Source organism: Falco rusticolus, chromosome 11 (genome assembly GCF_015220075.1).
Source record: "Falco rusticolus isolate bFalRus1 chromosome 11, bFalRus1.pri, whole genome shotgun sequence".
Classification (NCBI taxonomy): Eukaryota; Metazoa; Chordata; class Aves; order Falconiformes; family Falconidae; genus Falco; species Falco rusticolus.
The window spans coordinates 34,579,904-34,593,824 of NC_051197.1; the positions used below are offsets into that span (position 1 = coordinate 34,579,904).

General features: G+C 37.2%; 1 protein-coding gene across 11 annotated transcripts in view; it reads left to right on the top strand.

Moving 5' to 3' along the window:
* NEK7 (NIMA related kinase 7) overlaps positions 1-13,921 on the top strand; it is a 75,312-nt gene that overhangs the window by 45,669 nt on the left and 15,722 nt on the right. For 8 of the 11 annotated variants that reach the window (XR_005106671.1, XR_005106665.1, XR_005106664.1 and 5 more), the window contains exons 6-8: positions 452-560; positions 2,856-2,963; positions 10,907-11,001. Coding sequence is in view for 3 of the 11 variants with exons in the window: in XM_037403682.1 (XP_037259579.1) it covers positions 452-560; positions 2,856-2,963; positions 10,907-11,001 (312 nt within the window). In the remaining 8 variants the exon portion in view is untranslated. Of the gene's footprint in view, positions 1-451; positions 561-2,855; positions 2,964-7,607; positions 7,750-10,906; positions 11,002-13,337; positions 13,466-13,921 lie in introns of all 11 variants that reach the window. The other 3 variants (XR_005106668.1, XR_005106667.1, XR_005106669.1) reach the window with 3 other exon arrangements.

Consider the following 13,921-nt stretch of genomic DNA (forward strand, 5'->3'; position numbering starts at 1 on the left):
TTTCTCCTTCTATTTAGAAAATGAGGGCATGGAAATCGATGTGTGCCACAGAACTTCCCGAAATAAATACTTCCTTGTACCCACAATCTTATATCTGACCTTTATTTGTTCTGTTGCTGCTTACTCTATGCTATGCTATTCTGACCACATTAATCCTGCACTGAGGATTGCTAAATACCATATAAATCCCTTATTTTGGGCTAGCAGTTTTATTTCATTAATGTCATTTGTGGCTCTGTGTGTTGACTATTTAAACACATACATTGATGATACATGTATTAATGTTTAAGGGGAAAACTTTGTGCGTCAACAAGTTTTGTTATGCCTTTCTTATTAGGTTGTGAGCCTCTTGTATCTGGTTTTTAAATAAACGATTTTCTGTTTTCTCTTTTCAGTCATTTTAAGCAAGTTTTAAATTTTAATATTCAATGTCCATTCTTTCTTCTTTAAGCATTTTAAGAAACAGAAGAGGTTGATTCCTGAAAGAACAGTTTGGAAGTACTTTGTTCAGCTTTGCAGTGCCTTGGAACATATGCATTCTCGTCGTGTTATGCATAGAGGTAATGCAGGACCAAAGATTATTTGTCTTTACTAAACCTTTTACTATGTGAGAATTAAGCTGGTTCAATGCAAATGACACCAGATTAACATCATCATGGAATCAATTTTGACAGCTGACACAATGTATGCTTCTAACGTTTTATAAGTAACGGAAGAGTGTGAGACAAGTTCGTGGTTGTACATTTGTTGTGGTAGGCATTTGTTTGCGGCAGTGACTTGTGATACCAAGTTTTCAAAAGTAAGTGATAGTCCTGTAAGTGGTGGAGAACCTGCCACTGCAACCTCTTTGCTTGCTCAATTCATTTTGCTGGCTCTTACTTTGTGTCCTGTTGTTTGCCTATTGTCTCTCCCAAGTATTGTTACCTGCATTCTTGCACAGCTATCCATCCATTCTTTTCACCTCTTGCACCTTTTTTTCTTACAAAACTATTTGCCTCCTGCTATGCCTTCTGGTGATGTATAGGCCCTTCTCCCACTCCCTTATCTACTGGATTATGTGCAGCCATGAGCATTTTTCTCTCCTCTGCTCCTCTCCCCTATTTCCAATCTCTGTGTCAAGTACTGTGTCCCAACAGCCCTTGCAGTTCCCAGCTATCTCTGTCAGGTACTGAATCTCTTTTACCAATTTTAAGCTGCAATATTGCAGTCTCCTCCGTATGTTGTCTTTAGTTTTACCTTGTAACTGAGTCAAAGAAAACAGATAGTAGTATAGCTGCTTCTCAGATGTAAATTTTTTTTTGCCTTGGAAATCCCTCTGGCTATGGGTTGCAAGTTGTGTTTGGGCTGTCTCTTTGGGTTCAGGTGAAATTACATGTCTTAAGTTGGTGGTTACCTTCTGCTTTGGTGCAAATAGCTGCCTGAAAGCAGAAGTCCCTCGATCTCTGCTGAGCTTTTGTCATTTGCAGCTGGAGATGTTGCGCCCTTCAACAGATCAACTTAGATGCCTCTGCCCCTGCAAATGGCTTTCCCTTGCGAGTCTCCTTCCCCTCCCCTCCCCCCCCCCCACCTTCATGTATATGTAGATACTTGCAAGTGCAAATTATAGAGAGAAGGACATAAAATTACAGATTCTTTCATTTTTTTTCTTTTTCTTCTTCTTCCTTTAATGCTTTTATTGCTAAACGAGTTTATTTCAGTATATTTAAGCTCAAAACCAAAATGAGTTTAAATTCCTTAAACTGAAATGCTACCTTCAAAGCTTCTGGCAAACCCATGGCAAATATAACAATTCCATGGTCACACACCAAAACCAATGACAACTAAAGCTATTTTTAAGTTGAGCTGATAGCTGTGTTGGATGTTACACAGAGGGTGATCCAAACTCCAGAAAACTAGGTCAGATAGCAGCATAATTGTTTGTCTGCCTCTCTAAATCAGATAAGGTTTTGTAACTTTTTACTGGAAACCCGAAAATGTTGGTTGAATGGTTTATTAACCATTCCTTTTTACTGTATCCATATTTTATGCAAACTGTAATTCCCTCATCAAAGTTAAGTGATAGTTGAGAGCCACAGCGCATTGCTCTTGAGCTGAGTAAGAGCTATGCCCACTTGCAGGCAAGTATCAGGTCAGTTGATTTAGAAAACCAACAGGATAGGAACCTTATTAAAAATCATAAAATAAAAATCTTTGCTTCTGTCTCTAAAGGATTGGATTAAAACTTAAACTGAATATTACTTGTGAAAAATAACTGTCTGGGGTATACATCGTTATTTTTCTTTGTTTCTACTTGATTAGCCCAATTCTATTGATGAGTTCAAATAACCATTCTCCTGAGTAAACTTGCTGCTTTTTTTTTAATGCCTGCTATTAAAGAGAATCAATTACAAATTTCAAATAACATCATGCCACTGTGGGTAATCTGATCAGCACAAGTGATAAAAAATACGTTTTACACTTCTGGAAAACATGTTTGGTCCATTATTTAAGACGTAATGAGAGGTTTTCTAGTTCTAATGGAAGTCTTTATTATATAGAGTTGGAATGAACTCAATGTATATGCTTCTTTGGGTGTGGGGTTTTTTGGTTTTTGTGTTGCTGTTTGCTTGCTTGCTTGCTTTTTTTTTTTTTTTAACTACTTCTCATGGCTTTTAATTTTTTGCTGGAGTGATTTTTGTACTATTCAGATAATTAATTTGAAATTCCAGATCCCAGACTTGCTCTTTCTGAACAGCACAGTCAGATTTTGTTAGTTAGCTGTAAATAAAAACTTATTTTGGTCTGTTATTAGTAGAGCAGTAGCTTTTCTTGCAACCTCATTGTGACTTCTAAATTTTTCAATTATTATTTTTTAGATATAAAGCCAGCTAACGTGTTCATTACAGCTACAGGCGTAGTAAAGCTTGGAGACCTTGGACTTGGTCGATTTTTCAGCTCCAAAACCACAGCTGCACATTCTTTAGGTAAGCTTTTTCTCAGGTACAGGTGTTGATGTGGTGGACTGTTTTACATGGTAAAAATGCTGTGCTAACTCATGAGGAAGAAGAAAAGGGTTAGGTCCAACTAAAGCTTTTCTTAATACTGATAATAATAAAGGTGGTCAGCACCATGGACAAATACAAAAAAGCTGTAACACTGTGGTGTCACGTTCGGCAGTGCAGTTTGTTGGTGTCCATCCCTGCCTCCTTTGTTTAAATCATTTAGTGTATGCTTCTGGCTCAAAACAAGTCTTAGTGACAGTAGCGTTTTCTAGAAATGCTAGGAAAAAATAAGGTCAATAATATGGATGCACTTTTAAAAAAATCATTTGTACTGTAATCAGTGTCGGAAAGAATCTCGTAGTTCTGTGTGCTTGTACAGGTAGCATTGATGATGTTGGTTGTGTACCTTGAAACGGCTAACAGAGGAGCTTTCATGTTTTAAGGTAGAGTTTCTCAATATAAGCCAAGTAAGTCAAGGAGACATCAGAATTAGGCTTTATGAACGCCAGAGACTTCAAAAACAAAACAGCCTGAAGCAAACCAAAACCAAATCCTAGAAAACTTTTATAAGAATAGAAAAAAACCTTTCTGAAATGCTCAATTTGCTTTTTGGTAGCACATAAAAATTAACGTTGTATTGTCTTTTTCCAAACAAAATTTTCATATAATGTGCATTGTTTGAGTAGCATGTAGAGACTAGATGACTAAGAAGCCTTTAAAGAAGAAAAAGTAAAAATTTGACAGATACTTTAATTTTAAATATAGGGAATGGACAAATGACAGAATATAAGAGGATCTCTTTAAAAGAGAAGAGGCTTGTAAATAGAGTAGCATCTGCTTAATGAGAAATCTAAGAATTAGTGTTTATAGTATGGTTGCATAGGTGTCTTAGTTAAGAAAAAGAGTATTTTCCCCTGCTGAAGTGGCTGTGTTTAGTGGTTGCTGAATTCAGGACCGTTCATGGACTGCAGAGGGTGTGAAATGAACATTCAGAGCCCTCAAAAGCAGGACCATCCAAAACTGTCTCCTGTTCCTTGTGCGGGCTATCGAGGCAGGCAGGACACCTTGCTGATACTGGGATACAGATAGGTAAAATCAATTCATGTGATGCTCAGTGAGAATTTTTAACAAATTACAGTGACAATTCTGTAATTAGGCATTTGGATACTTTTATATGCCTGATGAGTGCATGATAAGGAAGATAATGGCTAAGAAGACCAAGAATGGTGAAGTAATACTAAATCCCTGTCTTAGGGCCACGGGAGGACAGGAAGAAATGTGTTTGCTCAGGTGCTGATGTTTCTAATTAGACCATGACAAATCAGAATTCATGGATTAAGATACGCCATATTTATCCTCACCTTCTAATTTCATTTTACTCAGGTAGTCCTGGTTATCAGTACAGTGTGGAAAAAAGAGAGAGGGTTCATGTTCAGCATTTTGTACCAAGTGTGAGGTGTGCGTGATATTTAACAGTAAACCCCCATCTATTCTAGAAAGGAAAATTTTGATACAATCCTTACTTCCTTGTCTTTCAGAAAGCCTTTAGTCACTCTTTTGTGCGTTCCTATTTTTTATCACGTTTGGTGCATACTGATACTGGTATAGTCAAAACCACGAGTAACTGGTAAGATCTTAAAAGGGGTGAGGTGAAATTCGGACACAGACATGCAATCTTGGCATTAATAAAAAAAGAGAGAGAAAGAGACAGAAGAGAAGCTGTGAGTCAAGACTGGAAACGTCCTTGGGTTCCACGCTGGAGTTCAGATAATAGCCCTAAAGATGTGACACTAGTTCATGGCACAGTGTATTATATAAAGTGCCATCGTAGCCCAGTGGCTGTATCTGGCAGCACTGGGGACAATGTTTGTCGCAGCTAGGTCCTGCTGCTGCTTGCGAACGGCAGGAGGATGTAACGGAGCAGCGTGGAGAGGGAGCTGCTCCTGGACTGTGTTTGCAGGAAGCTGTAGATCCTAGTCTGTGGGCAGGAGTGCACCAAGGCAGCAAAAGTCAGTTGTGAGGGCGGCAGAACTGGACTGGTGTTCTGTGGCAGAAGTCAGGAAGTTACAAGAGCAACAAACTGCTTCAACCCTGGTTACTTTGGCTTGTTGCAGGGGAGTGGTTGCAATGGGGCTAAAGACTGAGCTAGAGTTAAAAACTGCGTAAAACCTCCAAGCCCTTTAAAGTTCATCTTGCACATAAAAAGTCATCCAGAGGGCAGGGAGTAAGGAGATGGAAGCTTTGTTTCTAGTGTTGAGTGCTGTGTCTCAGTAGAGGAGCTGTTAATTTTATTTTCTTTTTTTCCCCCATCTCATCTTCTCTCATTTCCGTCTTAATTATGATCTAATGTCAGAATTCAGCCTAGGAAAAAGTTTTTGTTCAGCTATTAACTTAGGTGACAGTGGCACTCTGATTTATCATGTCACTAGCAGAGGACATTTTTTAAAATTAATTTCTCATGCAGTTTCTGATGCTGGCTTTCCTGAAATTTCATTCAAAGTTGTAGCTTTTTATGATTCCATAAACCTTTGGTGCACAAAACGCAGTGAATTAAAAACATACTGTGTGTAGCAATTTATACTTGTTTGCAGGCTTTATAAAAATTTCAGTAGGAAACTAGATTCAGGCTTTCAGAGATAAAGAAATGTACTAAAATTTTCATTAGCTACAGCTTCTAACTACTAATTATGAATAATACTGATTTAATTAGAATACTTGCTGATTGTCCATTTGAAACAAATGAAAATACTGCACTGGACAGGGTTTGTTAATGTTCCTGACTGTTTCTATAACAGCCTTATCAAAACAATAGAAATTTCTGTTGTGGCATGTATATACCCCTTTGAAAACAGAAAATCTTTCTTCCAAAAATGCAAAGGAAGTGGAGCCATTAAGTGTTGTTGATTTGATGCAAACTTGACAAAATTTTTTGTTTTCAGAAGACTTTTATATTAGAAAGAGGAAGATGATCCAAGAAAGGCTGCTTATTCCTTTCCCTGTGACTGTTTTTTTTTGTTGTTGCTGGTTTTTTTTTGCTTTGCTTTTTTTTTGATTGCTGAATGCCAGGCCTTATGATTTTTGATGAAATGGCAGTTCTGAGGCCAGCTCATGGAAATGTACAGTTCTTATCTTTGTTAGCCATTAAGTAGATTTAGGGATAGTCCATATTTTAGTATTTCCATTAAAAAAAAAAAAAAAATCTCTTCAGTTCTCCAGTGTGGTTGTACTGGCGAGCTGCACAGTATACTGTCCAGGTGGACCCTGCTGCCATGATGTGAATACCTTCTTGCAGGGCAAAGGAGCAGATCTACAATTTTAAAATGCTTGAAAACAAAGGATTCTCTGTACTGAATTCTGGTGTTTCTTCTGTGATTTGACAACTTCTGTCGTTTCCACACTACTCCGGTCCCTCACATAGAGCTGTTTTGTGGGATTTGATTGTAAACTCATGCAGGTTGTGGGGCATAAAATACCTTGTAAAAATGTGTGTGAATCCTCCTCTTTCCTCTTACATACGGATCTCCAACCCAGCGGAGGGTGTCAGAGCCAGTGCTGAGGTGGTGGTGTACAGCACTGTTTTGTTGTGACTGGAATAAGGTCCACATTCACACTGCAAACCAAACCGCTTTCAGAACCTGCACCCTGAGTGTACGGGAAAGGCTAGCACGGAAATCTGCAGCTGATCCATTGCAGTCATCAAAGAAACTGTATTAAAACAGCTCTTACTTTATGGACAAACACCTGAGATCTCTTACAGTAATTTGAAAGATGAAGATAAATTGGTGTGCTGTTACAATGCTACATTATATATAAACCCAGGATATTTTGAGATTCATTTCTGCAGTTAGACTATTTGCATAATGTAGGCTAGGTTGCAGAAATACTTTGGGTAAGTGCAGTAAATGTAGAGATATCTCATCTCTGTGGCTGAAGACAAGTCTATGACTTACAAATATCCAGCACCTATATTGAAATGAATGAGTTGAAAAATAATAATAATAAAAAATTATAGTTATGGAGAATTTGTTGTGTCAGTGGTTGGTTACCCTCATTGTTCCATAACTGCAGCTTATTCCTGTGATCGTATGGACATTGTCATTCATAAACTGTATCTTTTGATTACTTAAATAAATGGGGCCTTTGTGGTTTTTTTAACCTTAAGTCTTGTTTTGGAGTTCTTTAAAAGTCAGAAGAGTTACTAAGGTGATTTTTAGTTCCTGAACTTGGATAGTTACAAATTCCAATGCATGGAATGTCAGTAATAATTATATGGCCTTTTTTAAAACTAGTCTATTAAACACCTTCTGAATCAGCCATTAGACTGTTTTGTGTTAGAAGTATTAATGTTTTCCAGGCAGATTTTTCTCCCAGCTTAAAAATGCTTGATAGTATTTAGAGCTAGTTACTGTATTTCATCCAACTTCTCAATGCATTGTTGGTTTTTAAGTGAACATACATTCCTCTAACTTAGCTGTAGTGTGAGTTACGTGTTTATGCAGCTAATAAGGTGGAATGTTTGTATCATAACTCCCTTCTTCATAATTTTTTTGCCTCTGATCCTTCAGATCCAGCTTCTTGTCCCTTAATAACCACCATGTCAGTTCTGTCCATTGCCTCTCCCAACAGCAGAAAGCTTGCCTAAAGAAACAACGCTTTCTGGATCTGCAGCATCTTTAAAGGGAGGGAGCTCCAGAGCAGCAGTGTATTCTGAGAAAGGAGTTTATTTGACCCAGGCCATTTTCAAGGAGATTACCGTTCAGACCTGCAGGTTAGCAGAGATGTGCAAATGCAATGAACAGAATGCTAAAGCTATAGGTTGTGTGCTTAAAACCATAGGCACCATAATGTGTTACACCTGTGTCTTGTATTATCCCACTCATGTGTCCTCAGATGAGTGAAGAAAGTCATAGGTCTTTATAGTATTGTGATGCTGTATTTCACTTAAGAGAAAAATATATCTAAGACAGAAACATAATATATAATCACATCTGGTAGTTGCCTGCCCGTGGTACATACTGAGATGACTCACTGTTTTAAAGGATTGTTGCAATGCCTTCACTAGTTCCTGAATATCAGAATAATGAATCTTCTGTGTCATGTTCTGTTAAAAACAGTTTACAAGTGGTAATGATGTCTAGATCTTCAGATTGTTTTTGTGATTCAATGACTAACATAACTGTAACTTCAACTCCTTTCACTTGTTGGTCATTGAGGGCTTCAGGTTGTATTGTAGTTAAGGTGTTACACTAGGCTAAACGCCTGAAAATGATCGCATTTGTTCTTCCTTTTCACTATCATCAATCTTTCACAGTCATATCAGACCTCTAATGTATCAGCAGGCTTCCCAGAGCTACTGGTTAAAATTACCTTTGCTTTTGGTAAACTATGAACCTTCAAACCTCTCTGTTTTCAGCTGTCCCCCGTGGATTCTGTGAAGCCTCTTTCTGGCACATTACTCACTGCCAGCTACTCGTGTGATGTCTCAGAGCAGCAAAGGTAGTGCTGCTGTAATCAGCTAAGAATCAGATTACTGTTAAACTTATTTTTTGTTGTTAGATGAATTCTGTCAACAAAGCACCAGAATATACTAAACTGGTGCATTAGTTAATGGATACAAAATACAGCTGAGAATTTTCAGAGGTTTCCAAGCTAGCAAGTCCTTGAGGTAAAAAAAATTAAAAGAAAAAAAAAGGGGAAAGTATAACAGTGAGGATGATAAAAATATGAAAGCTGTGTCATGCCAATTATTGTTTATTTAGTTGGCAATTTTAAGATAGCTGTCACTAAACACACATTAAAGTACTGCTGTTGATACATTAGAATAACAGAGTTGTTCCTGGGTATTCTGGTAGTTATTTTGGTGTTGCAGTTCACCCATCTGCATGCTTTTTTTTTTTTTTTTTTCTTTTTTTTTTTTTCTTCTCTCATGGAAAAAGACCATCCCTCCTGACCATTCCTCTGTTGTGGGTGAATACAAGCATCCCAGGAGAGTAAATGATTTTCACAGTACTCCATCATTTTGAGTTGCCTTTCCCCAGCCTTTCTCCTTTTAAGCTCTTGATCTTTTGTGTTCTCTGTTTGGAGCTGCAATGATTCCTCAGGCCAGCACTAAGGGAGCCTCTGGGGAGGGGGCCACGGCACCCTCCGCTTTCCTGGGGTTGGAAGCCTCCTCTAAAATATTTAGGGGGTGAAATCCATTGTAGGATGCAATATGGGACCCCCATCCTTGCATATCAGTTAGAGAAGCACGTTTTCAGTTTATATTGGTTTGGAATATTGTTTTCAATATTTTCCAAGAAGGAGATCAGTTGAAATTAGGGGTTACCAGCAGCAGTGGCCTGACCTGGGGGAAGGTGGTACTGCGTTTTCCAATCTGAGCTGAGCCTTTCAAGGAGGAAAGCACTACCCCCCCTCCCCACCAGCCCACTCCCCTCCCCTTCCTTCCTAAGGTAGTATGTCATAGTTCGAGATGTCAGCCTTTCTAAAAGATAGGGCATGTTGTCAAAGAAAGAAACTTAAATTTTGGAGATTTGAGTAGAATTATTAATCTGATTAATTAAAACTATTAACTTGATTGTTCAGATTGGAATTACTTATATATTCATTATATCTCCATTTCCACTATTCATATAGAGATCAGTTCTGAATAGGTGAGGCTAATTCAGAAGTGCAGAAGTGATAGGAGATCTCTGTGTTAAAATAGTCTGAGGTTCATACTGTAGTTTTTGTAGTTTGAAGTGATAATGCTGATTTTAATACCTGGCTGTGTTGCAAGATGTTTAGTTTCAAAATAAGAGCAATTTGTATTCAATTCACAAAACTCAGCTGGTTTTCATCATCAGAATTCAGTGCTTGAAATATTCCACACAAAATTGAAGTAAAAATCTACATAGATCTGTGATTCTTTTTGCTGTTAGGTAGTCACTTGGGAGGATACAGGGAGCAAGTTCAGAGACAATGCACCAAAATTGCCACTACTGTTGTTTTTTGTAACGTCTTTTCTTTATAGATCTGTCACATATGAACCCTTCACGTGGATATTATTTTTTTTGGTTTTAATGGCTCTTTTTACAGAGCTGAAACATCTTTCAGAATTTTTCTTCCAAGTGACTTGTGATGCAGGTGGATAGGGTATGATGAAAATCAAGGGGAGAGATGTCCTGGCCTATCCAATGTAAATTTGCTCTGGGACAGTCCTAGTAAATACTGCTTTTCAAGAGCAGATGTTGTGGAGCCGGTGGCTCTGAGGCAGGATTAGGCCAGGACAGCCACGGATTTGGGACCTGAGAAGCCCTCGCAGAGTCTAGTCCCGCAGCAGATGGCCGAGGAGGCACTTGCAGGAACCTTGGCTTCTGCTGGGCTCGCAGGTTTGCCTGCCTTCCTCTCGGGGAAGCGGAAGATCCTGGGTCTCGGGCTCAATTGTAGTTTCAGATATTCAAACTAATATGTGTTTATTAGTTTCAAAAGCATCTTTTTCAAATGCCTATATTCTCAAAAGGAAGAACAGATGACTCAAGTACAAGCTGTGGAAGGGAATTTCTAGCTGTTGTCATTTCCAGCCACGGTGAGAACAGTTTGGAAAGGAGTGGGGATGTGTGTGTGCATGTACTATGTTCCCTTTTGTTCTCTTCAGAAAAAGAATTACTTTTGAGTTCTTTAAAAGAAAAAATTGGAAGTATTTTATGATGGAATAATTCTGGTAATTAGGTATCAGTAGTAAAAATAAAGCTGCACTGAATGAAACAGATACCTAATTCGTGTGTATTTCTATCAAAGTGAAGAGTCATAAGTATGAACTGAAATTGTACATGCAGGAATATGAGAATCAGAAGATGGAAAATGTTTTTTCAGCCAGGAAAACTGTATTTTTACTACTATATAAGAACAGGAATTTTCATTCTAAAATACTTCTGTATTTATTGCAGTTGGTACACCTTATTATATGTCTCCAGAGAGAATACATGAAAATGGTTACAACTTCAAGTCTGACATCTGGTCTCTAGGCTGTCTGCTGTATGAGGTAATATTGATATATAAGTGAACTTAATAACACTGTGCTCCTCACCCCCTTCCCTCCCCTCCACATGTATTAAGTACTGTTTTAGGATCTATTCCTGTATCTTTGTTGTTTAGAAGAGTAGGTAGCATTGTGGAAAATCTACTTTCCAGCTATTTTAACTGTCTTTAATATTAGTGATGAGAATTCTTATGTAACTTCAACATATGAAATACTCTTTTACTTATGTATTACTCAAGATTTGCCTTTTACTGGGCTTGCTGCAAAGATTTTACAGCTATTTGTTGAAGATGTAACTGAAGGATTAATGAATGAAGGCAAGCACATGTAAAATTGTTCTAGGTATTTTAATGGCCTTTGGATTATATGATTTTGGTAATACATGCACTGAGAAATAGTAGGACTGACTTGAGGATGCCAACTAATGCTTTCAAATACTGTGATATTTTAATACAAGTTTAATTTCTCTAAAATTATTTAAAACCTAGGTAAAACAATTTAAAAAATGGGTTCCTGTGTACTTATTACTACTAGCATGGATTAACTATTTTTTCTACTCTTTCTGCTCCTCCAATTGCTTAAACTATAATTGTTCGTTATTTTCTGTATTCATATGGTCAAAATTGGTAGGTGACACACAATTGTAAATGATGCTGTATTTTGAGAAAGAAAAGATCTGAATGTACATTGAAATTGAGGTGAATGAAGGTGGGGAGAACAGGTAGGCTTCTAAGGCAACTATATCTTCAAAGTTCCTCGCATATCATTTGTTGAGCAAAAGGCTAAACACTTCTGTAGAAGGATGCTGGAAAAAAAATTGATTTTGTGTTCCAGATAAAAATGATACACCCAAGTAACTTTTCATTTACCTACAAGCCACTTGCCTCAGTGAGTCAGCAGAACTCATTTAACACATACTCAAAGAGGATTGGCACCTCCTGTTATTTTAAGGATTTGGTAGAAAACATTGTCAACCTGTTAAAGTTGTGTGTTACTACTAAGTGAATTGTCTCCAGTAATAGTAGTTTAAATACTAAAAGGGCAAATACCTGTATTGCAGTTCTGCAGACTTTACAGATCTGTGTACAGCTGTTGCTTCTAAACATTGGGAACAATTGACAGGAATGAGGGCTGATACCTCACAGCAAGTATTTAAAAGTTTAAGTCCTGAACTGAAACTTAATCCCATATTGGGATTACTTAGTACTGACCACGGCAACTGCCATCAATTGCAGTGCTTGATTTTTACACATTTGTGCAAGCAGGAGCCTAAAGATAGCGGAACAGGTGATGAAGATTTTTCACTATTACTACTTCTTTTCCCTGTATTGATTTTCTTAAGGAATCTTTTAAAACTGGAAACAAACAAATAAAACAGTTGAATAAGTAATTGTTACATAAAATAAATGTTAATTTTTAAAAGTTGAGCTTTCTTCTAAAGTAGATAAAATTGCTGAATACAAATCAATAGCACTTTTATAAAGAAAAAAATTTGAGCTTGCTGCTTTGATGCTGGTACAGTATGTGTGCTGTATATGTGAATATTAATTTTTCTTTGATCTCGTAAATAATTTCAAAATAGCTAAATAACTTAATTCATTGATTAACTCAGCATGTTTATATACCACCCTCTTTTCATTTATTTTAGAAGTTTTACCAGGATGGTATTTAAGTTGATATGGAGATATGTTTGGATTTTTTTCCTTATTGTAAGAATAAAGTAATTATTAGGATACTTACTGTTTATATATATTATACAGCTATAGTATATGACAGCATCTTTGACTATAGCTTTTGATTTTTTTTTTTTAGAGGTGCATTTATCCCATTTAGTTAATTCTACAACATATCAGATGTTTGTGGTGGTGGAGTTTTCTTTGTTGATCATATAGATGTAATCTTGAAATTTTAGGTAAACTCATATACTTAGCATTTTTCTCTTTTTTTTTAATTATTTGAAAGTGGTTACTTAAGGATCTTCAAGACGTGTGGACTAATGCATGGCATTTTTATTACCCATGCAGTGTTGTGCTGGGTGTCTATTGCCTGTATTTTAGCATGTTTTACTACATTGATTTCTTGTTGATATGTGCTCATATGTGCTCTGGATTCTCTCCAGCTTAATTGGAGAAAAGCTGTGGCATGTTTATCACTCCTCAATAAATAATTGCTGCTAAACTCTTTTCAGTTACGTTTTAATTTAAGTTTAGACTAATTTGCTATAATGTATGTTGTTTTTAAAAATTATTTCTAACCTATATTACAGCCTATTATTCAGTACTAACTATGTGGCCAGTAAGATTTTTGAAAGTATATTTTAAAGTCTGATTTTTTTTTAGAGCCCCAGGTATTTCTGAAACCTCAAAAAACACTACCACTGGAATTTTAATTGATATGCAACAAAGTAGACTTTACTAATTAAAATCAAGATGCTGTGCTTTTGCTACATGGACCTTTACATGGAAAAGTAGGTCTTACACGTTTCCTTTTATTGTTCAGCGTTGCAATTGCATCCTTACAGGGTTGTAGGTTGGTGGCTTACAGTTCAAAAAAAAAAAAAAAAAAAAAAAGAAAAAAAAAAAAAAAAGAGCGAGAGAGCTGCCACCAGCCCTGAAGACAGACAGTGGGCTTTCGTCCCTCAGACACCCCCAGAATACTAATCAGGAAAGTCAGACCCTGGAGGTCAGGGAGCAAGTCAATCATTCTAGCGATCGTCTCAGTGTGGAGGATCAAATTAGCCTGAAAAATTCAGCTGCTGGGAGGAGAGGGCGAGCAGCTGTCAGGGGCAGCAGCGAGATGCACTAATGAACCAGATGAATAGTGCAAAAGCTTGAAAATAAAAACAGGACAGTTGACATTTTTCATCTGTCAAAGCAGGAGATGCATGAAAATATAGTATTCCTGTTTTAACTCCTTAGGGGAC